The sequence below is a fragment of the Alexandromys fortis genome, unplaced genomic scaffold (assembly GCF_014885135.2).
Source record: "Alexandromys fortis isolate MF-2015 unplaced genomic scaffold, M_Fortis_MF-2015_v1.1 scaffold_140, whole genome shotgun sequence".
Classification (NCBI taxonomy): domain Eukaryota; kingdom Metazoa; phylum Chordata; class Mammalia; order Rodentia; family Cricetidae; genus Alexandromys; species Alexandromys fortis.
Genome location: NW_026068048.1, coordinates 628,034 through 655,179, shown reverse-complemented (window position 1 = coordinate 655,179; position 27,146 = coordinate 628,034). Strand labels below are relative to the sequence as shown.

The 27,146-nt window shown below is 46.2% G+C and overlaps 1 protein-coding gene and 1 pseudogene across 2 annotated transcripts; one reads left to right on the top strand and one right to left on the bottom strand.

The window, feature by feature from the left end:
* Positions 1-2,003: 2,003 nt before the first annotated feature.
* On the bottom strand, positions 2,004-25,629 carry Lgals7 (galectin 7). 2 transcript variants are annotated; one of them, XM_050119241.1, is made up of 4 exons: positions 25,235-25,629; positions 3,641-3,729; positions 2,660-2,861; positions 2,004-2,187 (listed from the first exon to the last, which is right to left on the bottom strand). In XM_050119241.1, the coding sequence occupies exons 2-4, from the start codon at positions 3,676-3,678 to the stop codon at positions 2,074-2,076; spliced, it is 354 nt and encodes a 117-aa protein (XP_049975198.1). In that variant the 5' UTR covers positions 3,679-3,729; positions 25,235-25,629; the 3' UTR covers positions 2,004-2,073. The 2 variants fall into 2 exon arrangements, with proteins under 2 accessions (XP_049975198.1, XP_049975196.1); XM_050119239.1 differs by lacking the exon at positions 25,235-25,629 and adding an exon at positions 4,064-4,271.
* Positions 4,077-15,839, top strand: LOC126486689 (60S acidic ribosomal protein P0-like; annotated as a pseudogene).
* Positions 25,630-27,146: the final 1,517 nt, after the last annotated feature.

The window sequence follows — 27,146 nt, the reverse complement described above, 5'->3', positions numbered from 1 at the left end:
TTTTTTTGGTTTTTCGAGACAGGGTTTTTCTGTGGCTTTGGAGCCTGTCCTGGAACTAGCTCTGTAGACCAGGCTGGCCTCGAACTCACAGAGATCCGCCTGCCTCTGCCTCCCGAGTGCTGGGATTAAAGGCGTGCGCCACCACCGCCCGGCTTCGAAGAAGATTCTTGACATCAACCTCAGACCTGCTTGCCTGCACACACCTGTGAACACACACATATACCAACACTCACTCCCAGCACTCAGGAGGCAGAGGTAGGTGAATCTCTGTGAGCTCGAGACCAGTCTAATCTACAGAGCGAGTTTCAGGACGACTAGAGCTGTTACACAGAGAAACCCTGACTCAAAAAACCAAAATCAAATAATTTAAAATAAAGAATGAACTCTGCTTCGGTGGACTCAGGGGTTTCCAGGGATTCTTTTCTGCCGCTAGAGGGCGCCCGTCTTTAGCTCGGCTTTCGGGTAGCCAGGGAGCGGGCAAGGCGAGGGGTCTCCAGCCGGAGGTCCAAGGACCAGAAAGCCTGGGGTGGAGGAAGAGCAAGACCCTGGGGATCCTGCCTCCAGGTCCTCACTGAGGCCACAGAGATTCGGGCGAGTTTCCTGCACTCGCGTTGATCCTGGTGGCAAGGCGCACAACGGCCGCTAGATGGGGACTGTCGTTTGTGTGCTAGGTCAGGGCAGAGATCTATGGCGTGTCCCTCTGGGGCGTGTCTCCGAAGAAAGTTCTGGAAAGAAAGGTAGCTTGGAGATCCAACCTACTGCCTACAGTGGAGGTCACGGGGAGGGCTTCTTGGTCTCTAGTGAGAAGCCGTATTGGCTCCGGAACACCGCGCCTACTGCCATCCCGACGGAGCCTGAAAACCAATCCAGGCTGCGCTAGTCACCGGGTCCCCATAAATCACTTATTTATGGCAGGGCGGGGGTCGGGACCGTCGGATCAGGACCACAGGATCTGTGTCCAAGGGGCGCGCACGGCTGCGTCGGGGACCCAGGCCTGCCCGTGACGCCCCGCCCAGCCCAGGGTATCATCTGCTGGAGGCGTCTGCCCCGGGGACGCGCGAGTAGCGACCTGTCCCGACGCTGGGTGAGGCGCCCAGCTGGGTACCACCCAGCGAGATGCCCACCCCCGCCTGCCCAGGCGTCTCCAGGGATCCGAAAGCTAGGCATGCCCAAATAAGAGAGAGAAATTCCTCTTTTTGAGTTTTTAATTTCATTTGTGTTTTTGGCAGAATCTCATTCTGTATCCCAGGCTTGCCGCCCCTTCAGGGCGATTCCCTTGCCTCAGCCTCAGAGAGTACTGCGATAGCAGGCATGAGTCACCGTGCCCAGCTTTCCTCCTTTTGCACAAGGAAGCATTTTGGTGACCTTTGTAAAGATGACACAGTTTCACATAAAGGTATCACCAAATGCCAGAAGGCTGCCGGAACACACGGCTTGCTGTGCAGAAGGCACTTGATGCTCTTGCATTAGACCCGTGTCGGGCCCCTCACAACTGCTTGTAACAACACCTCCAAGGAATCTGACACCCTTTTTACTCATGCACACGTACCCCACACAGACACACACACACACACACACACTCACAAAATTACAAAATAGTTACAAAGTAATTGATGTGGTAGTGCCAGGCAAGAGAATGGCCGAGTGAGGCCACACTATAGTTTACCTTTCCCCCACCCCACCCTCACCACCTGGGGGCTCCCCAAATGAAATCCCGCCGGGCTTCGGCTAAGCTACCTCCTTGCCTTGAGGGTTTGAGGGGCATCTCAGATAGGGCTCCCTTTAACCTTGGGTCACTATGTTTTGGGTTTTTTTGTTGTCCGAGACAGGGTTTCTCTGTAGCTTTGGAGCCTGTTCTGGAACTAGCTCTTGTAGACCAGGCTGGCATCGAACTCACAGAGATTAAAGGCGTGTGCCACTACCGCCTGGCTGGGTCACTATGTTTTTCTCTGAGCCTCAGTTTCTTCAGCCATACATAAAGGACACGGACACAACCGGGAACTACAGCTACACTTTATTCGCCATTCACAACCCTTCTCTCCGAGCCTCCCCGACGACCCTGACGCCCTCGGCTCAGAAGACATTCACTGAGTGCAGCTGCACGTCTCCGCCCACTTCCACAACGCGCACGTTCGCGGGTGGCATCCGGTGCTTGAAGTGGAGGTACTCACTGTCCCCGACCACTGCCTGCAGGGTGAAAGATGAAGTTAGGCCTGGATGCGGATCGCGGTCTGCGACCCTGGAAGACGCTAACCGCAGCGAGCCTCTCTCCTTAGAGGGTCTGTTGTCCCTTGTAATGGGACACAATGAGTTAAGATCCACACAGTACAAAGGTGTTTCCCAAGTGTGGGCGGCTGATGTCCCGACCACTAGAGCGCGCACTGCTACTACAGCGGGAGTTGAAGGTGGTGTGGGTGATAGTGGTCCACACCAGACCAACAGGGAGGCTGGTTTGTGTTCACAACACCCTGCTAGGACACCCATCCCAAGGGCACGTGGCTCTTGATCACTCAGTCTTGTCGCTGTTAAGGGCAGGTCTGTGTCTGTGTCAGGAGCTGGGCCCCTGTCTCAGCACCCCAAGACCTTTCCCCCCACCCTCACTGCAGCTCAGTACTCTGCTCTAGACCCGGGTCTGACCCATTCCTCTTCAAAGATGCACCTTGAAGCCGTCTTCTGTGGCTATGAGGAGCACTTCAAAGGGTTGCCCCCGTTGGAAGGGGATGCCGGAGCCCCGCTCCTCGCGGCCCCATTTGCCTTGCTCTTTAGTGTTGAAGACAACCTCGGACGTGTCGAGCCTCGGGTTAAAGTGCAGGGCGGCGTCTGCCCCCTGCTCCTCGCTGCACAGCAGGTTTATATGGAACCTGCCGGGAACAGTAGGCCTCAGAGATCAGCAACCACCATGCGCAGGTCCCCGGGCACGCCCACACCCACACAGAGTCCCTGTGTTTATAGCCAAGATCCAGTTCCAGACGCTGGAGCTGTCCTGGAGTTCTGGTGTGATGGACGGCCTGCTGTTCCTATATTACAGGAATCCCACCCCAGATGAGCAGGGCCAGTAGCATGGACCCCATTATTCCTGATTACCAATTCTCCCACCAAGTCCAAGGTCTCAATTTTAGTAGACCACGGGTTTGATGACCAGGTACCCTGGGCATCCAGGGTGGCATCAAGACCCAAGGCAGATTTTCAGGCTCCTGAAAAACGGGACATGGAGCTCCTGGGACTAACCAGGGACTTTTTTTTTTTTTTTTTTTTTGGTTTTTCGAGACAGGGTTTCTCTGTAGCTTTGGAGCCTGTCCTGGAACTAGCTCTTGTAGACCAGGATGGTCTCGAACTCACAGAGATCAGCCTGCTTCTGCCTCCCAAGTGCTAGGATTAAAGGCATGCGCCACCACCGCCCGGCTAACCAGGGACTTTTGAGGTTGCCCTAGAATCCTAAATTTCTAGGGAGACCTGTGCACCCACCCACGAAGCCTTGGAGGAAAATTAGTGAATACATCCAAATTAAGATAGCAACAGGGAACCAAAAGCCCCACTTGACAGAAAAGGCCCCAGGGACCCCATGTATGGGCTATAAGAAACAGGGATCCACTGAGCCAGGAGAGCCCCCACACTTTCCCCCTGGAGCCCAGGGTGTTACCTGCCAGCCTGTTCCGGGACAACGCCTCGGATTCTCATGACAGTGCCGGTGCGGACGCCCTGAGGCAGAGGGGTCTTGTGCTCGGTGGCCTGAAAGATTTGGGTGGGACAGGGGTGAGAACCAGGTAGACAAAGAAACAGATGGGTCAGTTCCAGCTAGGAACTTCAGGGAAAGGGCCGAAGACGAGAGGGGATGCAGATTAGAGAGGCAGCAGCATGAAGAGAAACGGACACAAAACAGTGACAAGGAGGGATACCAGCAAGGCACGGCCCGTGAGGTCCTACCCGTGAGACCCAAGAGACAGGCCACACTCAGCTCTCCTGGTGCCTGGATTGTTGGGCTTTGATGAGGAGGTTTCAGCAAGGCCAGGCCTCCTGATCTGTCCCACCCTGGTCCCAGCTCCCCCAGTCTCAGAACACTTACGGGGCTCGCGGACATGGCTGGTACAGCAATATGGAAGCAATGAGGCCGGGAGCCGCGGGAGGAGACCTTAAGTAAAGGGTGCAGCTCCACCCTTCCCACCCAACACCCACACCTGGCACAGACCCCGGCCCTAAGGGCAAATCTGTTAAGACTGGGCCAGTCTCCTCCCGCCCTGCCCCCACAGCAGCTGGGGGTGCGGCTGTCTTCCCCTTTCCTAGGCTTGTAGAATAGGGATATCCTTCAGCACCAAGACTGGAGAGGTTCTCTCTCTACCCCCCTCCCTCCACGGCCCCACCCGGCATAGGACTTCTCTGGATCCAGAGAGACTCATCAGCCAGAACCGCCACCACCTCTTTCCCAGAGGGAGCCTCCTCCCAAGAGCCAGGCTGTTTCTGCTTGGCCCAGCCCAACTCTACCTCTGGCAGACACAATAGCTCAATGGTATTTATTGGGGGCCCCAGGAAACCCATCATTCCTTCTTGTCATATGCCAGGCCGAGGTTACCAGAGTGTTGTTATGTCTGGCACATTGGAAGTGCCTGGTGGTGGAGGGTGAAATGAAGAAGGCACACTTAGCAGTGACCCCGCCTAGGCCTCTGGGTGTCCAGAGGTGTGTGTGTGTCAGCATCCCTGAAGCCACCAGGACACACGGAGAGCAGCCTCCCCAAAATATTAACATACAGAGGACTGAGCTGGAGGGAGCAATTTCCCCAAAGATCAAACGGCCACAGGCGTTTTGTGGCCCCCTCCCTGTGGTTCTGCCCTGGGTCTCCATTCCTTTCCTTTTCCTCTCAAGTCTCCAGCAGAGACTTCTGACCCGAGCCCATCTTCCCACCCAGTTTGGGTGAGATGGGATAGGGGTTGGTGAGTGTCCCAGCTCCAGTCACCATCCAGATAAAGTAAACACAATTGGGACATTGTTAAGAGCCCGGGTTTCAGTCGCCAGGACTCTAGAGGAAGTGTGGGGGAAATCAGAAAGAATGGAAAAGGAAGTTTCTAGAAGGCAAGCAGAAGAGGGTGGAAGTGCGGACCAGTTACCACTCCTAACAGCCCAACAGCCTTCCTGGAAGATCTTCCCCATCCCTACCCCCCCTCCTCTGCCCCACCCACCAGGTGGTAGAGTCCTGGGCCAGTTGCACACTGGGAATAGAAAGCTGGGTGGGGACTGCTTCCTCTCTGTTCCTCTGTCCCAGTATCCAGATTCCCAACCCTAGAACACACATCAAGGACTCCCACGTGGAGGTCCAGAGAGGGAGCAGAAGATTCGAGAAAAAGTGGGGAGCTGCAATGCTAGGGAACAGCACCCTCTTTTGTGTAGGAGAAAACAGGCTTGAGCTGGGTGTGATGACCCACACCTGGAAATCAGCACTTGGAGGTGGAGGCAGGAGAATCAGCTCAAGGTCATCCCTGACTTCACACTGAGTTTGAAGCCCGGGCTGCACAACACTGTCTCAAAAAACAGCAACTGCCGGGCTTGGTGGCGAACGCCTCCATCTCAGCACCTGGGAGGCAGAAGCAGGCAGATCTCTAGGAGTTAGAGACCAACCTGTTCTACATATATATCGAGCTCTGAGATAGCCAGGGCTACATAGAGGGACCCTGTCACAAAAAACAACAACCCAAATGGACAACGGCTGGAGGGATGCCTCAGTGGTTAAGATCATGGCTGCTCTTGCAGAGAACCCTAGCTCAGTTCCCAGCATCCTCATCAGGGGTCTCATCACTGCTTAAAACTCCAGGGATCTGACGCCCTCTTCTGGCCTCTTCAGGTACCCACACACATGTGGCACACACACACACACACATACACAATTTACATTTAAAAGCAAACCTTGGGTTAGAGAGGAACATCTTAGAGCAGGTTTTGAAGGCTTTACCTTGGGATTCTACAGGACAGGGACACACCAGAGGGCTGACCCAGAGGACATTGGGTTTCACTTTGCTGCCCCCTCTGCTTGTCAAACTTAGGCCGAAAATTGTGGCTCCTATTATTCTAACATCACGCTCTGTGTAAACCACTGTCTGACACTTGTCTGAACCTCGCTTGGTTATTACTGGTTCCCACAGACCGGCTCTCATTTCTGCATCAGCACTGGATCTGAGTTCATGTGCGGCTCTTTGCAGGTCTGGGCTTGTCCTCAGTGATTGGCCAAAAGCTTGCGTTCAACCCTTTATCAGTTCCTATATCTGCCTCCTGTCTGGGAACAGAGAAGTGCTGAGTCCCTGACTGACTCCTCTTTGTATCAACGATCTTTGTTATAAGCTCTGAATAATATCCCCTTAAACATATTTTTCATTTCTAATTCATTAGTGAATGTATTTATTTCCTATGACTCATCTTTACAGAAACATGCTATGGATTAAGAAAGATTTTAACAGAATAGGTCCTTGAGGGTTTTTTGGGGGGAGGGGTGTTGCTGTTGTTTTGTTTTTAAGACAAAATTTTATATAGCCAAGGCTACCCTTGAACTAATTAGCCAAGGATGGCCTTGAATTCTTGATCCTCTCTACCTCTCAAGTGATAGGCATATGCCACCACCACAACTGGTCTATGCAATGCTGGAGGTTGAACCCAGAGTTTTGTCTTTGCTAGACAGGCACCCTACCAACTGAGCCACATCCCCAGCCCTGCCGTGGGAACTTAAAACCCAAGACAACCCAGGACTCCATCCATCAACTTTAGTCTGTTGGAATTTTTTGTTTTGTTTTGTTTTTGTTTTTTTCGAGACAAGGTTTCTCTGTAGCTTTGGTGCCTGTCCTGGAACTATCTCTTGTAGGTCAGGCTGGCCTTGAACTCACAGAGATCTGCCTACCTCTGCCTCCCAAGTGCTGGGATTAAAGGCATGCTTCACCACTGCCCAGTCTGTTAGAATTTTTATTATTTTTATACACAGTGAAAATAATGAAGTGAAGCTGGGCAGTGGTGGCACATACCTTTAATCACAGCACTTGGGAGGCAGAAGCAGGCATATCTCTGTGAGTTCGAGGCCAGCCTGATCTACAAGAGCTAGTTCCAGGCCAGCCAGGATTACACAGTGAGACACTGTCTTCAAAACAAAACAAAACAAACAAAAGACAACCCACCACCACAACCAACCAAACCAAAAAAAAAAGAAAAAAAGAAAAAGAATAAAGAGATAATAGAACGAGAAGATAATAATATTTATGATTTGATGAAAATCTAAACTTTAAAGATTTTATTTTGACTTAAGTATGTGCCTAGAGATGGAGTATGTGCACATGAGCGTAGTGCCTGGGACAACTAAGAGAGGGTGTTGGGCCATGCAGTGACAGGGGGATCTCAGTGAGTTTGAAGCCAAGCTGGTCTACAAGAGCTAATTCCAGGACAGCCAGGACTGTTAAACAGAGAAACCCTGTCTTGAAAAACAAGAAAGAAAGAAAGAAAGAAAGAAAGAAAGAAAGAAAGAAAGAAAGAAGGAAAGAAAAGAAAGGAGAGTGTTGAATCCCCTGAAACTGGAATTACAAGGATTTATGAGTGTCTGACATGAGTTTTATTTGTTTTTATTTTATGTGTATGGGTGTTTTGCCTGCATATGTGTTTGTGTGCCATGTGAGTGCAGTACCTGAGGAGGTCAGAAGAGGGCGTCAGATCTCCCAGAACTGCAGTTATAGACAGTTGTGAGCCAATTTGGGTCTTGGGAACAGAACCTGAGTCCTCTGGAAGAGTAGCCAGTGCTTTTAACCACTGACCCATCTCTCTAGCCTCCTCTTTCTTTCTATTTAGATGAAGTCTCCCTGTAGTCTCAGCCTCTCCACTGCTGGGATTAAAGGTCAGAGTCACTGCACCTGCGGGAAAGCAGATGCTTCTGATGATAACTATAGTGAATTGAAGACTCTGGTCTCTGCTGAGGGCAGGCTTTTTCTTGTAATGTTCAGCTCTGTTTGTGAACTTATTTAATTAAAAGCTCTTGACTATTTTAAGCTGACAGCATGGTTTTACCAGGCATTCATTTTTTGCTGTTCTAATTGTGCAGCAAGCATTTCTAGGTGATAAACTAGATCTTGTGCATTCCAGGGCCTGATAATAAAATGCTCTGGATGGCTCTCTCCTCTGACTTCCTGTCTTTCTCCCTTCCCAAGTCTCATTGTGCAGACCAGGCTAGCCTAGAACCCCGCAGAGATCTGCCTGCCTCTGCCTACTGAGTGTTGTGATGGAAGACAGGCACCGCCAGCTGTGACAACCCACCCAGTTTTCGGAGACAGCCTGGAGTTCAATGATTGGCTAGGTCACCTAGTCATCAACCCCCAGGGAGCCATCTGTCTCCAAATCCCCAGAGCTGGGATTATAAGTGTGCTCTGCCAAGCCCGGTTTCTTACGTGGGTACCGAGGATCAAATTCATCTTCTCACGCTTGTGGGACAAGCACTTTACCAAGGGAACATTTTCCCCAGCCTCCTCAGTGGCAGCCCCAAAGAGTACGAGATGAGTTGGCCACCCCTCCTGGAGTGATTAACAGTGCTGAATGGGCGGCTCACCTAGAGGTCTTTGCTTGGTTTGAGATTATAATACAATTATAATATTTCTCCCTTCCCTTTCCTCCCTCCAAATCCTACCATATACCCCTCCCTAATCCTTTTAAGTCCATACCTCTTTTCCCCTTATATATATATATTGTATATATACATATATTTGAATATATGTTTAAATATGAACTGTTCAGTCTAACGTTATTTTATGTATATTTGCAGGGCTGAGTGTTTGGCACTGGAGGACTAACTCATGCGCTCTTCCTGGAAGAAGATGCCTCTTCTGCTTTTCACTTTCCTCAGTTGCATGGGGCTTCCCAGAGTTGAGGTGGTGAGCATGACTCCCACCCAGCAGTCCCAGAGTTGGCAATAAATGTACCTCCACCATATTGAAAGGCCAAGAGGTGGAGCCAGCATCCAAGGCTGCCACAACCACACTGCATCCCATTTTAAAATGCTCCTTTTCAAAAAAGAATTTCAAATACACAATAAAGCAGATTTAGGCTTAAAAGATCTCTAAATGAGACACAGTGTGTTTAAAAAATGGATGTAGACTTGGGAGAGAGAGGAAAAAGAGTGTAGACAGTTAGAAAAAGACAGACATAGATTAAAGGAGTAAAGTAAATATAATAAAATAAATATTAAAAGTAAGAGTAAAAAAGAAGCCACATAAAGATGGAAAATACACAGAGTCTGGACTATGTATATTATTGTGTTTTCTTTAAATGTTTTTACTATGAATGCGCTAAGTACAGAGAGACATTTCAATGTATGGGCTGCAAAGTTAAACATATACACACACACATTTTAAGGGTATCTTGACTTCAAAATTTGGGTCTAAGGATTTGTTGCTTTGGAAAAGAGGTTCTGCTTTTGTTTCCACAGAGGATAGAAAGCTGTGGATTCCTTCCAGGCTAATGTGGTTTGATCAAACAAGACTCCCTGAAGCAATGGCCCAGATGGTCCAACATCCATGACAGCTTCAGGACTGCTGGCTGAGATGGACCCACCACACAGGATGCTCCATGAAAGACCTGATTCACAACATCCCCAATCAGCAGGAAGTAGTCTAGAGAACAATGCTCGAATTCCCTAGAAGATTGTTTATACATATTTGTTTTCATTTCATAAAATGATATAGAGATGGATACTTTGCGTTGGTATGGATCTTGGACTATTGATACAATTTTAAGGTCAATTTTGTTATATGTATTTCTGCTCTTGTTTAAGGTATTATGTTTGTGCAGCTCATCTAAAAATGTAATATATAGTTAAAAAGTACAGATTACTAGATAGTCATTTAGAATAGTTAAACTTGTAGTCATGTTAGTTAGGTTTTTTTAGATATACAAAGATATATTTCAAATGGATAGGTATTCTTAAAATCTTTCAAAGGCATACAGAATATGGCATTTAAAATATTTTAAGAACTTAGACTTTTCTCGACAGTGAGACATGTTTGCTTCTGGCAGCACCAATTACTTCAGAGAAGTTGCTGGGCATTGAAGAAACTCACTATGGAATTTGCCTTCAGTGTGACATGGCTAGTCATTTGGGCAAGAAACTGCTCTTTCCAGGACTCCTTGATGGTGTGCTGTATGAACTGGACATGCAGGACCCACAGAAAAATGACTGATGAACTTGCCTAAAGGTGACACAGTCCTTCAGGGTTCCTGTTTCATGAAAGAGTCTGCCAGACATTCTGCAGGACATAGAAAAGTGACTGACAAACTGCCAATATAGGCGAAACTGTCTTTGAAATTTCCTGCTTCATGGAAGTCTGCTGGATACTATGGGCCTGAAGACTGAAGACGGATGCCCAACAGTACAGAAGAACTTTGGGTGACTGTCCAAGCAGCAAAATGTCTCTGTCAATTATAGAGTTTTGGAAGTTGCTTACAATGCACTTCCTGTTTACTTAGGTAATAGTATATCCTTCTGAGCCTTTGATGGAGCTGAAAAATGTTATAATTATAAAAGATAGATTAGATATACAACTTTAGACTCACAAAGATAGGATAGATGATGATAGAGCATTTTTTAATTTGTCAAATGGAAATGGACTAAATACTGTAACTATAATTTTTGCTTGAGAACTATTTTTGTTGAATATAATCTTGCTATGTTAAAGTTTAAACCTTCCCTTTTAATTAGACAGGAAAGGGGAGGTGATGTGGGACTCCTCTTCATATGCTGTGAATATGTTTTATTATCATTGGTTAATAAAGCAGCTACTGTGGGCCTCTGGAAGGGCAGGATAAAGCCAGGTGGGAAATCTGAACAAAAATATAGAAAGAAGGTAGGCAGAGTCAGAAAGATGCCATGTAGCTGCTGAAGGAGAAAGATGCCCACAGGAACCTTACCTTACCGGTAGGCCACAACCTCATGGTAATTCACAAACTAATAGAAACTGGTTAATTTAAGATGTAAGAGTTAGCTAGAAATATGTCAAAGCTATTGGCCAAACAGTATTGTAATTAATATAGTTTCTGTGTAATTATTTCAGGTCTGGGTGGCTGGGAATGAATAAGCAATCTCCCTGGTCCTCTGGCCCTTACAATCTTTCCACCTCTTTTTTGCAATGTTCCCTGAGCCTTAGGTGCTGGAGTGTTTTTGTGTCTGCTGGGACTGGGCTCCACAAGTGTGCGTTTTGAGTGGCTGTGGTTTCCTGTAGTGATTTCTCTCTGTTGCAAAGAGAAGTTTCCTTGATGAGGGGTGAGGACCACATTCTCTGTGGGAATAAGGAAAATGTTTATAAGTTGTTGTTAGGGATTATGTTGGTTTAGTAAATTAGTGGTTGTAGATTCTCCTCCATTAACCATGATATCATTAGAGCTGAGAAATTAGCTAGGTTTCCCTCCTGTTGAGCAGGTCTTAAATCCAATTAGAGAACTGTTGGTTACAACCAAGGTGTGTGTGCCATGTCTGAGCCCTTAGGATTACTGTGTCATGCTGGTTGTTGATGTGACTTATAGGTGCTATCGCTGAGTAGGACTGTGACCCAAAGTTTTAAGACAAAGGAGACAGAAAAAAATGAGGGTAGGAATGCGATGCTTTTACCCATATTTCAGTTACTTTGTGAGCCCAAGGGACGAATGCCAGGTATGGTGGCACATGGCTAAAATCCCAGTCTTCTGGAGCAGAAGTAGGGGGGTCACAGATTTGGATTATGTGAGATCTTCTTTCTCATACACACACAGACACCTCAGAAAGGTAATAGAAAAGAGAGGGGGAGAGAGAGAGCGAGAAGGAGGAGGAGGAGGAGGAGGAGGAGGAGGAGGAGGAGGAGGAGGAGAAGGAGGAGGGGAGAGAGAGAGATAAGAGTTATGTGGGAGTGAGCTGTTTGGCAATATGACCGCTTGTCCCTCAAGGGCTACCTACTGTCCTCAGTGGGTAGCTCACAAGAGTCAACAATGTGACTTGGACTTTGAGTTCTCAAACTATGAGATAACTAAATCTTTTTGCTTTATAAGGCAGCCTGCTATAATACTAAAACTTTGCAGACTGATTCAGGTGTTATTTCCTGGAAGGAATAGAGAAAAGGGGGGAAGGGAATGAATTGAGCAACAGATGAAAAGTAGCTTCTTAGGCCTGAGAACCTTAATCCTGAGCAGAAACACTCATTGAACCAAGAACTTCCAAACTGGGAGGAATCCAAAGCACCAGATATTATTCTTTTAAAGCGGGTGTGTGTGTAGACAAACACAGGACAGACAAACATGTGCTAAAGGAGGAGACAGACACGTGGCTCCCACGTGGGTGCACTTTAATGGGGGGGAGGGGGACACGATAAGGGACAGGTGTGCAAGATACACAAGGGTAAAGGGCAAGAGAGAGAGCGAGACCTTGTGGAAGCTCGCTTTTTAACGAGAAGCACGAGTGTATCTGGGAGAAACGACCTACATCTGTGCGCACCCACATGCGCAGGTATCCGTAATCCAGGAGGAATCTGGGAGCTGTAGTTTCCAAAAGGAACATCACCAGATACTTCTGAAAACAGGCCCAAACCAGGTGGCTGTGGGGTGGGGGGTGAAGAAGGAAATCCTCAGGGTGATGGTAAAGGGAGTTTCTGGATAGCAGCGTCCTCTGGGTTCCAACCTCCTGCTCACCCATAGGAAATGGAAGGCAGATAGAAGGGACAGCTGGCCTGAGAGTGCCATGCAGGTGAAATTGACATAACCCTTGACTTGTTTCAACACACTGAGCACACCAAGGACATACAAAGAAACTGAGGACACCCAACAGTAAGCAAATTGTCATGGTGGCCAAGAAGCATAGTAAATAATGCAAGGAGACATCCCCACAGATACACCGCAGGGATGAGTGGAAAAGGATGCTACATTGTCTCAGTAACACCAACACCAATTACTCAACCAAACAAAATTACTTAGTGTATCTATTCTAGACAGTCCTGGGTGGGACAGGAGCCCATAAGAGACAGAATGGGCTGTTACATCACCTAACAGTTACCAGAGAGAAAGTAAAGGCTCACTGCTTAAGAGAACTTGCTGCTCTTTGTTTTATATTTGTTTGTTTTTTCGAGACAGGGTTCCTCTGTAGCTTTGGAGCCTGTCCTGGAACTAGCTCTTGTAGACCAGGCTGGCCTCAAACTCACAGAAACCTACCTGTCTCTGCCTCCCGAGTGCTGGGATTAAAGGTGTGCACCACCACTGCCTGGATGAGCTTGCTGCTCTTGGATAAGACCAAAATTTGGTTCCCACCATGCACATCAAGTGGCTCATGACCACCTGCCACTCCAGTTCTAAGGAATCCCATGCTCTCTTCTAGTATCTTGGGGGAGTAGGGGAGAGAGAGAGAGAGAGAGAGAGAGAGAGAGAGAGAGAGAGAGAGAGACATCTTTAAGGGTTGGGAGCCACCTGCCTCCGCCTCCCAAGTACTGGGATTATAGGTATGCACCACCATGCCTGACTAAATAAAAAATTTAAATATAGTTTAAAAGATTAGGGTCAGCCTGGTCTACACAGGAAGTTCTAGGATGGCCAAGGTACATAGCAAGACTTTGTCTCACAAAACAAACACAAAAAATTTAGGATAGGCAAATGGCTCAGCAGGTAGAGGAGAGGGCACTTGTCACAAAACTGGGAACCCTGACTTTAATTTCCTGGACCCAAACTGTGAACTGAGAGAATCCCCATGAGCTGTCTTATTTTTAAATGTTTTTAATTAAAGCAGAATTATACAGCTTTGTACCCTCCCTCCACTGCTCCGTGACTCTCTACAACCCTTCCCATGTCTCCCCACTCTCAAACTGATGCTCTTATTCTTTGATTCTTAGTGTTACATATGTATGTATATGTATGCACACATCTATAAATACAACCTGCTGAACCATTTTTGTTGCTTGTGTGTATATTTTTTTCAGGACTGACCACTCTATGTTAGACAACCGATCATGTGATTCATCCCTCAGAGAGGCTAATTCTCCTTCTCCCAGCAGTGCCTGTCTTTCTAGAGGTGCCCACGCAGTTTTCTCTTTCCGTGTTGACATACCTTCTGATAATGCCATCGTTACAACCTTATCTACGTAGCCATTTGTAGGAGAGAGTGTTTTCACAGCTGACTTCCTGGTACTCTGGCCTTACAAACCTTCCTCCCCTCTTCCGTGACACGTTATCTATGAATACCCTGAAAGCTAGGCAAGGGTTCACATGCCTATAATCCCAGTTAATAGGGACGCTGGGGAGGAAAGAGCCATTGAGCTCATAAGTTCAGCTGCTGTATGACAATGCGGCTCTCTCAAAAGAAAAAACACTAGCCAGGAGTGGTGCTAACCACCTGTAATTCTAACACTCCAGAAGTGTCCAAGGCCAGCCTCTCTCGACAGGCATCCTCATTACAATGACGTCATCTTTAAACCTGTGTGACAATCCTTGACACACTGCTGTGATGTCCTGGGAAGACAGGGCAGCCTACATCCTCAGCATCACCCTGTGGAATAGTCCTTTACATATGTCGCTGTGATTGTTTTACTAAAGAAGCTGACTGACCAATAGCTGGGCAGGAAGAGATTGGGCGGGAGAGCCAGACTAGGTGGCACCCTGGGAGAAAGAAGGACGGAGTCTGGAGTAGCAAGTAGACATAGAGAGAAGCAAGATGGACATGCTGTACTAAGAAAAGGTACCAAGCCACATGGCAAAGCGTAGATAAAAATATGGGTTAATTAAAGATGTAAATTAAGCCAGGTAGTAGTGGCGCATGCCTTTAATCCCAGCACTTGGGAGACAGAGGTGGGTGGATCTTTGTGAGTTCGAGGCCAGCCTGGTCTACAAAGCAAGTTCCAGGACAGCCAGTGTTACATAGAGAAACCCTGTCTTGGTGGGAGGGAGGAGAGAGATCATTCAACTTTCAGATGATTACCCAAAATACTTCACTGTGGAGGCAGACAATGTGGCCTCCAAGCAGGTCCACAGCAGATCCACACGTGTCTGAGAGGGAAGCCTGTCCACACGAGATCCACACGTCCCTGCGAGGGAAGGCTGTGGGGTTGATGGGCAAGAACACTCGGATGCACAAGGCCATCCAAGTCATCTGGAAAACCCAGCTCTGGAGAAACTGCTGCCTCATTCCAGAGGAATGTGGACTTGGTGTTCACCAGGGAGGACCTCACTGAGATTAGGGACATGCTGCTGGCCAAGCTGGTGCCATCACCCTGTGTGAGGTCACTGTGCCAGCCCAGAACACTGGTCTGAAGCCGGAGAAGCCCTCTTTCTCCCAAGCTTTAGGCATGCTAAGATCTCCGGAGTACCACTGCAATTCTATGTGATGGGTAGATGACAAAAGTGGAGACAAAGGAGCCTGTGAAGCCACACTGCTGAACATGGTGAACATCCCCCGCCCCACTTCGGGCCCGTCATTCAGCAGGTGTTTGAGAAAGGCAGCATTCAAAACCCGGAGGTGCTTGATCCCATGGAGCCCACTCTGCATTCTCACTTCCGAGAGGGTGTCGCAAATGTCGCCAGCGTTTGTCTGCGAATTGGGTGCCCTACCGTTGCCTCGGTGCCACGCTCAGTCATCAACGGATACAAGCGGGTCCTGGCTTTGCCTGTGGAGACTGAGTACACCTTGGCGCTTGCTGAAAAGGCTCGGGCCTTTCTGGCTGATCCATCTGCATTTGTGGCTGCTGCCTCAGCGGCTGCTGCTACCATCCTTGCTGCTCCTGCTGCTGCCCCAGCCAAGGCGGAAGCCCTGAAGCCAGAGAGGCCAGCCAGGATGACACAGCAAGACCTGTGTCTCAAAAATAAGCTCTCTAGCCGTGCTGTGTATCTATAATCCCAGTGCTTGGCTGGTGGAAGCAGGATTAGGAGCTCAAGGCCAACCTGGGCTAAATAACAAGTTTGAGGGCAGCCCAGGCTACATGACAAACCAAAAAACCAACCAGAAATAAAATTATTTACAGAACTCTCACATAAAATATTAATTAATGTAGCCCATGGTGGTAGCGCATGCCCTTAATCCCAGCACTCAAGAGACATAGACAGGTGGATCTCTGTGAGTTCAAGGCCAGCCCAGTCTACAAGTGAGATTCAGGACTGGCTCAGGCTACAGAGAAACCCTGTCTCAATAAAAACCAAAAAACAAAAAAAGAAAGAAAGAAAAGAAAATTAAAAATATCGCGGTCATACTGTGATTATAGGGAAAGATGGATGATGCAGTTATAAATTCCATTCTTTTTGTTGTTGTTGTTGTTTTCAAGACAGGGTTTCTCTGTAGCTTTGAAGCCTGTCCTGTAACAAGTTCTCAAACTCACAGAGATTGGCCTGCCTCTGCCTTCCTAGTGCTGGGATTAAAGGCTTACACCACCACCACCTGGCTTCCATTCTCTTTTTAAAACATTTTGTTTTGTGTATGTGTGTGTGTGTGTGTGTGTGTGTCTGAGTATGCATGCACAAACTCCTTCAAACACACATGTGGAGGCCAAAGACCTTGAGTGTACTTACTTGGGAACCCTGGTTTTGAGATGGTTCACAGGTTAAGAAACATCTGTTGGCTGATCCCTCCTGTCCCTGTCTCTCCAGGGCTGCTGGGGTTACTACAAGCACAGGCCTTCACATGCCTAGCTTTTTTTTTTTTTTTTTAGACTGGATTTCTCTATGTAACCCTGGCTGTCCTGAAACACCATTTACAGACCAGGATGGCATCAGACTCAGAGATCTGCCTGCCTGGAATGGAACTCCCTGCCTCAAACTCAGAAAATTCACCTGCCTCCTCCTCTCAAGTGCTGGTATTGAAGACGTATGCCACCATACCTAAAGCCTTTTGGACGAATGTTCTTTGGGTATTGAACGCAAGTCCTTTGCTCACTCAGCAATCATTCTGCTGAGACATCTCATCCCCTTCTTGGACATTTTTATTACCATAAAAGGAGGCTTCAATTCAAACCAACTTCACTAGTTCACTCATAAGAGAAGGTGATCCCAGAAATGTAGTATGACTTCCCAAAATAGGCCAGAAAAGATGAAGTAGATCTCCCCTGGGAGACTTATGAGGAACTTGTTTGCGGACTCCCTTGCAGCTAGACTAACTCGACCAGGTGCAAGGGCAGTGTATGCAGGCATGAACATGTACCCCTCCCTGAGAAAGTATGGATGGAGATGGTGTTTCCCCAAGTATAGCGAAAGATCCCACAGAGCAGTGCATGTGGCTTGAAATCGGGAGTCTTAGGCTTTTGGCTACCTTTTGTGATGGCTACCTTTTGTTTGAAGTGTTTCAGTCTTTCTTTTCCTGTAAGTGGGGATTTTGAGAATGGGGTTTCTCTATGTAGCCCTGGTTGTCTTGGAAAGCTCTGTAGACCAGGCTGGCCTTGAACTCACAGAGATTCACCTGCCTCTGTCTCAAGTGCTGGAATTAAAGGTGTGTGCCTCACCGCTCTCCAGCTGAAGTGTTTGATTCTTATCAGAGTTCTTCCGGAAGTTCTTCAGAGCCTTTGCAAAACTAAGCTAGTTATGAGAAGACCTGACACACCAGGTCTCATGGCTGAGGCTTGCTTAGGCAAATGTCTTCTTTAAACAGATAAGAGGTTTTGGTATGCGGAAATTGACTCACTAAAAGTTGTAAATAATGTAACAATTATAAAAGGGCTTTTGTGATGCAATGGACAGTCACGTCACCAGCCGATTTGCCCTGCTGCCTTGCTAAGCCCAAATTCATCCTGAAGTGACCCAATTCCTCACGAACCCACGTAAAGCAGAACACCAACACCGGTATCCAGCGTCATGGGTCTGGGAGAAAGAAGCGATCAGGACACCAGGACTGGAGGTAAAAAGCGTGTTCTCGCTCACGGGTAAGAGTACTCCAGGCTTCTGCAGAGTCGTGGGGAATTTAAACTCCCCATCTCAGGAGCAACAAAGAGTACAGTTGCTAAAATGCCTGTCAAAAGGAAAAGCACTAACTGCACAATTATTGCAAATATTAAAGATACAAATAGAGTGGTTTCTGATAAATCAAGGTAAAGGGCCCTTCCCAGTGGAAAAGGGGGAAGTATTTAATCAAGAAAAAAAGGTTTTTCAGGTTGAAGAAGGAAAAGCGTCAAATCAAAGCCTACAAATAAAAAGGCCCAAGAAATAAAAAATAATGGAAAGAAAGAAGCCTCTTCTTGGTAGAGGGAAGAACAAGGCTCTTCCTGATAAAATAAAAAAAAAAAAAAAGAAAGAAAAAATTAACGCTAGCTGGACCTCAGAGCTCGCTGCAGCTGCCTGTCGTCTCAGTCACCCAGTGCAGAGCAACAGTGACTCCGGAATTCCAGAGCAGATGGGCGGGCGGGGCTCCAACGCTGCAGCAGGAGATGGCGTGGCGGCCCAGAACATAGCATCTTCCTGTCTGCTTGTTTGTTTGATTTTGGTTTAAGTGTTTATTTTTCCTTGCTGGGGTGGAGGGGACTCCTTATCAATGGTCCTTTCATGAGAGAAGAATTAAAACAACCCCAAGGTCTGCTAAGACAGTGGCAATCAGAGACAAGTACTAGGCCAGCTCTGACTTTCCAGAGGGGTTAGTCATTCTTGTGTGGAGGGTGTCCTCTTCTCGTGGTCGGCTGAGCACTACGTACAGGATTCTCTAACTCTCACAGTACATGAACTGAGAGCAAATTTTTACCTATACCATGGAGTATGCTCGGCTGTTTATCATTACTAAGGATTTGACTCTGCTTTTTAAGTTGCTTTCTGGAAACTCTTGGCTAAATTCTATAAAAATGTAACTCCTAAAACCGAGCAGGTTGTTAGCGTGTTAAATAATGCGGCTGCTAAGGTGGGAGCTCATAAAAATAATGTCTTACTGCTAAAGAGCCCACAAAAACTATTTTTCCACTAAATAAAATACAGGTAAATTGTTCCACACGGTTAGTAATTGACAGGCCGCATTAACAGGACACTGGGATCTATAAAAAGGACCCTCATTTCAAGACTCCATAGAGTACTCCATGGGTGTCACCTAATGTTACCTCTTAAAATTCTACAGATATTTTTACTTTTGAGACAGAGTTTTTCTGTGTAACCCTAGCTGTCCTGGACTCGCTTTATAGACCAGGCTGGCCTCAAACTCACAGAGATTCACCTGCTTCTGCCTACTTAGTGCTGAGATTAAAGGTGTGCGCCACCACCGCCCAGCCCAGAGATTGTTTTTAATTCTTTTATAGATGGTTCTTAAAAAGGACAAAGAACAGCTTACACACAGATTCCATATGCTCCACAAAAAGATTGTAGCCACTCCGGGTCATACAGTTCAAAAGTCTACACTCGCTGTAATCAGTCAGCTTTTATTAGATGGTTCTCGGCCAGTGAACACTTTAACTGACTCTGCTGTTTATTTAAATTTGGATGATGGTTTATTGGATAGACTGAGAAGAATCAGAGTTTTATGGTCGTAACGGACAGCTTTGAAACCCCGGTTAGCACGTCAACATGCATATACTTAAGGAGAATCAGCCTCAGTGTCGGAGATTTAAAGCTGCTGTAGAACTGGCAATGGGCAAACGTCTTACATTATCTCCACAAATTCCTTGTTACAAAATAGCCACTGGGAGGAAAGTCCTCTTCCCTCAGGGACAGTAGGAATCATTTTGGGAAGTAGTTTAACATCTCCAGGATTTTTGTACACCTAGGAATTATAGATGAAGATTACAAAGGAGCAACTAGATTTACGCCTTATGTAAAAAGGACTATACCGAGAGAAGCTGGCGACAGAATTGCTCAGTTGTTATGACTCTCAGTTCTTCAAGGCAAAGCAGCTCCAACAAGTAGGATGGGAGGGTTTGGAAATACTAAGGAGGGAAAAAAGTATTTTGACAAACTGTTATTAACCACGAGAGGCCAAAGTTAATTACAAGTAAATGACATTGAGGTGGGAAGTTTGATGGACATTGGAGCTATAATTTCTCAAGAATCTTGGAATCCCAACTGGCTTTTACGTCGCCACTCAGTTTTTAGGTATTGGGACATTATTTCAGGTGAAACAAAGTATAGACTGGATTAAATGTGAAGGACCTGAAGGACATGTGGAAATATTAAAGCCTAAGGTGGCTGACATAGCCATGAATTTATGGGGAAAAGATTTGTTACAGTGAGGAGCTCTCATTAATATTCCTGTAATTTCAGAGACAGCGCATAAGACGATGAGGAAAATGGAATGCATCCCTGGTAACGGTACTGGGGAGAATTATCAAGGGAAAGCACGGGCTAAACAAACTGTCCAGCAGCAGGACAAGGCAGGGACCGGCTGTCCATATTTGGGGTTGGGGCCACTGCCCAAAGCCCAGCGGCTCTGCCTTTAAAATAACTAACACTAAGCTTGTACGGCTGGAGCAGTGGCCTTAACGGAAGAAAACCTGCAGGCGCTTGAGCAACTAGGAAAAGAACAGTTAGATGCTGCGCACAGGAAGACACTGCCTGGCCTTGGAATTCTCCTGTATTTGTAATAAAACAGAAATCTGGAAAATGGAGAATGTTGACTGATTTGAGAGCCATATACAAAGTAATCCAGCCTGTGGGGTATTTACAGCCCGAAGCTCCTTTATCTTCTTTATTACCTAAAGACTGGCTATTATAGTTATTGATTTACAAGACTGTTCCTGCGCTATCCCTTTACAAGAACAAGATAGAGAAAAATTTGCTTTTGCAGGGCCTACTAATAACAATGCCCAGCCTGTAGATGATACCTGTGGAAAACCCTTCCTCGAGGACTATAGAACGGTCCAACTCTGTGTCAGTATTTTGTGCATCCACCCCCGGAAGTGGTTCTTCCCATTGCTCAATGGTGTCCTCAGCCCGTTATTTACTGTTATCGGATGAGAGTCTAGTGGCTGCTTCTGACACAGATACCTTGGAAAGAATGTCTAATGCAGTAGAGAAAACCATTTTACCCCGTTAGGAATTACAGATTGCTCCTAAAAAATACAAAGAGGGGATTTTCTTAATTACTTAGTATTTAAATTAAATAAACAGAGAATCCATCCACAAAGGGTACACATTAGAAGGGATCAATTTCACATTCTAAATGGTTTTCAAAAAATTTTGGGTGATATTAACTGGTTGCAGCCTTCCATTGGATTGCCTACTCAAGAATTAAGTAAATTGTTTCAAATCTCGCAAGGGGACTCAGATTTCAACAGCGCAAGGCTATTAACAGCTGAAGCAGAAAGGGAATTGGCTCAAGTAGAACAGGAACCGCAAGATGCCTGTGTAGATCAATTAGATCTCATGGTTGAATGAATGTATTTTAGTAAATTTACCTTCTACTTATTCCCCTACTGGACTTGGAAGTGTTTATCTAATTATTCTTTACCAATAAAAGGTAAGGACTCAGAAATCAGGGTAAGAACCTGAAAGATCTGGGGCTGGAGAGATGGCTCAGAGGTTAAGAGCACTGACTGTTCTTCTAGAGGTCCTGAGTTCAATTCCCAGCAACCACATGGTGGCTCACAACCATCTGTAATGAGATCTGGTGCCATCTTCTGGTGTGCAGACAGAACGCTGTATACACAATTAATAAATAAAAACTTAAAATGAAAACTTTAAAAAAAAGAACCTGAAAGATCAGAGAAGCAGGGAAACAGCCACCAGTGACCTCCTATCTCTTTAATTCCTTCTTCCAAAAGGCTGAGACCCTCTCAGCCCTGACTTATTACTTCCTGTCTCCTATCTCTATTCAGTCCTCCAAACCTCTATGGTTAATTTTGGTCAGCTAGTGGCTAGCTCCGAACTTTGATTCAAAGCAAGCATTTAGAATGAAATCAAAATATTACATTATACAAAGGTATGACAATATTTTAGAATAGATATTCCTAGTTCACAGAGTTAAAAGGAAAAAAGCCTACATAGGAAAGGTTTCTGAATTAATTCTAAAGGGAAGAATAAGACTTTGTCAATTGTCAGAAACGGATCCTGCTGAGATTGTACTACCTTACACTAATGTTAAAATTATGCAATTGTGGATAACTAGTGATGATTGGTAACAATTTCTTAGGAAAATTTAACAACAACTATCCCAAAAGAAAATGGCTTCTGCTTATAAAAAGAACTGAGCCGGGCGGTGGTGGCACACACCTTTAATTCCAGCACTCAGGAGGCAGAGGCAGGCTGATCTCTGAGTTTGAGTCTAGCTTGGTCTACAAGAGCTAGTTCCAGGACAGGCTCCAAAGCCACAGAGAAACCCTGTCTTGAAAAACCAAAAAAAATAAAAAATAAAAAAAAAAAAAATTCAAAGTCCATCTGCTTCAGCTCAGAAGTCAGAGTTCTGTGCCATTCTAATGGTTTGATTAGACTCCAATTAATCTCTTAGTATATTACTCACTATGCTGAAGGGGTTGTACTGCATGTATTAATTTCTGAACTTATCCTGATGATTCAGAATTGACGTTGCTATTTACGCAGCAGTAACAGGCAATCAGGATAGAAATTTTCCTCTACATATCCCTCATATTGGGTCTCATACTGGATCGCCTGGGCCATTAGCAAAAGGAAATGATGAAATTGATCAATTACTGAGAGGAAATGTGTTAGAAGCTTTTGAATTTCATAAAAAAACATCATATCAATAGTAAAGGTTAAAGAAAAAAATTACCATTACATGACTAACTAGCTAAAGAAATTACCAAAAAAAAAAAAAAAAAAAAAAGGCCCTGTTTGTTCATTGTATAATCAAATTCCTTTACCTGCAGGGAGTAATCCTAAAGGTACATACACACAAAAAATGAATTTGGTAAGTGGATGTATTTCATTTAACAGAACTTGAAAAATTAAAATATATTTATTTTACCATTGATGTAAACTGTGGATTTCAATGGACATCTGCCATAAGTCCTGAAAAGACTGATTCTATATTTACTCATTTACTGGAAACAATGGCTGTAATGGGCGTACTGAACAAATTAAACTGATAATGCCCCTGCATATGTTTCTAATAAAATGAAGGGTGTTTGTTTGTTTGTTTTGCAAGCTATAACATAAAACACATTACAGGATTACTGTAGGACCAGCAACTGTTGAAAGATCCAAACGCATTCTGAAAGAGATGCTTGTTAAACAGAAGGGGGTATGTGGACTCCCAGGGATAGATTACCATCTTTAGCCGGGCTGTGGTGGTGCATGCCTTTAATCCCAACACTAGGGTGGCAAAGGCAGGCGGATCTCTGTGAGTTTAAGGCCAGCCTGGTCTATGAGAGCTAGTTTCAGGACAGGCTCCAAAGCTACAGAGAAACCCTGTCTCGAAAAACAAAACAAAACAAACAAACAAACAAAAACCTGAAAGAAAAGAAAGAATTAAAGATGGTAATTTTTTTTGAGACAGGGTTTCTCTGTGTACCCCTGCTGTCCTGGAACTAGCTCTTGTAGACCAGGCTGGCCTTGCACTCACAGAGATCCGCCTGCCTCTGCCTCCCGAGTGCTGGGATTAAAGGCGTGAAGGCGTGCACCACCACTGCCCAGCTTTTATAAAGATGTTTTAACATCAAAATTGAAAGCAGAGAAAGGGTAAGATGGGGCCGAGGGTATGCTTATGCTTCTGCAGGAGACAAAAGGCTGTGGATATCATCAAAGTTAAGAAGAAGAGGAGTCTCTTGGATGTCCGGGCTGCTGATATGGGAGACATGACTCTGAGAAAGAAAGGCCTTTGAATCAGACAGCTGATCCTCCCACCGTGGACAGCGTAAGAGTTTGTGTGACAAAGGGAGGCGATTGTTCCACAGGCTCAGAAACAACCCAGGATGCTACAACCCTGTTCCTAGCTGTGCTGTCTGTGATAACTGTACAGGTAGCCGGGTAACAGGGGCCAACTGTACATATCAGGCCTATATCTGTACTCCTCCAGTTAACACAGGAGTAAGCTGGGTAGATATGGATATCCTTGTGATAGTTAATGAATCTTCTTGGCCACCTGGTCTTTATTACAACCAATGGTCTGTGAAACCTATGGAGAAGGGTAAGGAAATCATAAATTAAACCGTGGGAGTGCAAGAAATTCCTATTTGTATGGGTAACAAAATTCAAGGTCTAAACATAACTTGTCAAGTGTGGTTACCTGTCGTTAATACTACCCAGAATTTCCATAACAAGCTTCATATGCTTCAAGCATCCGGTTTTAGAGGACAGGAGATTAATGCTACTAGTTCCATAATCCACCACTCTGTGAGGTGTGAGCAAGGAATCTGGCCGGGTAAATGGGCAACAATGTAAAAAAATGTAAAAAGAAATCTCAAGTGTCAATTAATATCTCCACGGAGACACCACCGATCGGAGCCCTTTTAGCTCACCTCGAGGAATTAAGATGGCACAGATGGAGCTGAGTGGAATTGTAGAAATTAGCACTTCTGTTAATGACCCTCTCCGGCGGCAAGGAGCTGGAAGGGCAAGTCCTCTCCTGCAACTTGGCAATTCGGCTCGGATTAATTTGTGGAAATTGGCAAGTGCCTTTTGCCCTCTTTTAAAGCACGGGGAAGGAAACTTAAACATTTGTCCTTTAGACCGGATCAGAGCCGTTCTTTGTGGTGGGTGTACCAATCCCTGACTTGCAACTAAGACGGCCTGTACAAGAACACCTAATGATTACAGCATCGCGTGTGAACACTGTGCCCTCCACACCTGTGTTCAGTCTAGCATGTCTTTAAATGTAACTTCTGAAAGTTTATTCATTCCTAGAACAAGGCCAGCAATCCGGATACCAGTGAGGTTGTCGAGGCCATGGCAAGACTCTCCTGTGATGGTCCTGGTGCAGAAGCTCGCTGAGGGAATATTAAGAAGAACCCATTAAATGCTCAGACTGATTGCTGCTGGAGTTATGGGAACTGTTGCGTTGATTCCTATCGCCACAGTGACGAGTCCAGGGCTTCATAAGTAATTCAGACTGCTGAGTTCGCTAGGGACTGGCATAGCGTTCTGCAGGACTTTGGACTCGACAAAATAAAACAAGATAGTGAGACAGTCAATGAGATAGCTGGTTTGAGACGAGCTGTTATATTGTGGGGAGGTCAGTTAGGAATATGGGGGGAACAGAGAAAAATCAGAATGCTGTGGGAAAGTTGCATCCGATTGTATTTAAGGATGACAAGTATGACGTCACAAGTATGACGTCACAAGTATGACGGCGGAAAGTTAAGATGCATTTGATGGGTCACCCTAATTCTCAAATGATTTATGATTTACAGCAAGAGATTAAGGAAACGCTCTCAAACAGGTTACCTGACACAACAGGAATGGCTGTCGTAGAAAGCCTTGCCGGTGCGTTAGCCTCGTTCGACCCCGCACGGCACTTTAGTAGAGTTCTTGTTCCAGCGATTGCTGTCCTTGTTCCAGCAGCAGTCACTTTATTGGCTTTAAAATGCAGTTTGGTTTGTTTGCATAAGACCATGAAACAAAGCGATAGAGAAAAGGCCGTATTGACTGGAAGGCTGAACAGTGGTCAGCGGAATTATAGCTTAAACAGAAGAGGGAGGTGCAGCAGGGGATCCCGCAGACTGTCTCATCTGGCTTGAATTCCCGAGTGTTAGCACCTGGGCTTTGAACTGCCTTTCACGATTGTTCACGGCTTGATACCCTTCTTTCTGAAGGATTCCAGAGGCTTTGCTAAACTTAGGTAGGAGAGGACGTGGAAAATAAAGAAGTTTCACGGCTGAGGATCGCTTGGGCAAATGGTTCCTTCAAACAACTCCAGATAAGAGGTTTTGGTATGCGGAAATCGGCTTGCTAAGAGGAGTACATTGTGTAACAAGTTTAAAACAGAGAGAGGAGGTTCTTGTGGAGCAATGGGCAGTCGGCTCACCAGAAGCCGGTCACCCTGCTGCTCTGCCAAGTCCAAATTCATCCTAGAAGGACCCTAATGTTTCCAGGGACTCACGCAAAACAGAACAGCGACACCCCTGCCCGCAGTGGAAGCCCTGGCAGTAGAAATGTCTCTGCATCAGCTAGGTCTGGTAGCAAATGTCTACAATCTCAGCACATGGAAATCTGGGGAAGGAGGATTGCCATGAACTGGAGGCCAGCCTGGGCTGCATAGCAAGATCCTTTCTCAAAGAATTACATGTTCCTTTTTAAGGGCCAAGGGGAAAATGAGACCAAAAAAAAGTATCTTATTGGAGATGAATTTATTCAAATGGTCTTAATTAATTAATTAATTAATTAAAATGGTCTCAGAGTAATTACCAACAAAGTCAACACCAGGAAGGATTAGTAGGCTCAGGAGACAAGTAGAGAAAAAACAGCCTTCACGGGACAGAGACAGGAAGATCTCTCTGAGTTCTAGGCCAGTCCGCTCTACATAGCAAGTTCCAGGCCATTCAGGGCTACATAGTGAGGCCTCATCTCACACAAAATGAAAAACAGAACCTCTCTCTCTCCCTCTTTTTTTCTTGGGCTTTTTGAGGGGGCAGATGGTTTTAGAAAGGACCTTCAGGTGGCCTTGAACTCACATTCTGGCACTAGACTCCCAATCCTCCTGCCTCCACCTCCCAGATGCTGCAGCTGCATGCATGCATCCTACACTTAAATACTCTCCCTTTCCTTCCCTTGTGCTGCTGAAGATGCAGCCAGAGCCTGCCCGCGAGTGGCAAGTACTTTACTATTGAGTTGCATTTGCAGCCCTCCAGGGGAGTTTACCATGGACTGTCAGGAAATGTCTCCACAGCACTGCAAGCCCCGGGAGGTTCTGTCACTGGGCCTCCTTGAGGGTCTTTGGGAGTATGTGGTTGGAGTCTCCGGAGCACTAGGACAGGGGACGAGTGCAGGGAGTTGATTCTAAGTTTGAAGTCTCCACCTCAATATTCTCACCCCTGGGCTCTGCAATCTGGTGGGCAGGACTGTGTGAGGGACAGTACCGTTCAAGATAACTTCAGGGCTGTTCACTCTGCCTCTGTCTGCCTCCCAGGGACTTCTTTTTAACTCAGTACCTGATTCTCCTCCATAGACATTCTTCTCAGCTAGAGGGGGTGGCATGCGCACACCTATAATCCCAGCACTCGTGAGGCGGAGGCAGATGGATCTCTGAGTCTGAGGCCATCATAGTCAACAGAGTGAGTCCCAGGACACCCAGGGATACATGGAGAAACTCCGACTTGGAAAAAGAAAGAAAGAAAGAGAGAGAGAGAGAGAGAGAGAG

What these genes read in the sequence shown, in the direction of transcription:
- Lgals7 (XM_050119239.1), bottom strand. An exon ending in GTCCCGGAACAGGCTGGCAG is followed by an intron (nt 2,862 to 3,640) that starts GTAACACCCTGG and finishes TGTTCCCGGCAG; the next exon opens with GTTCCATATAAACCTGCTGT. An exon ending in CCACAGAAGACGGCTTCAAG is followed by an intron (nt 2,188 to 2,659) that starts GTGCATCTTTGA and finishes TTCACCCTGCAG; the next exon opens with GCAGTGGTCGGGGACAGTGA.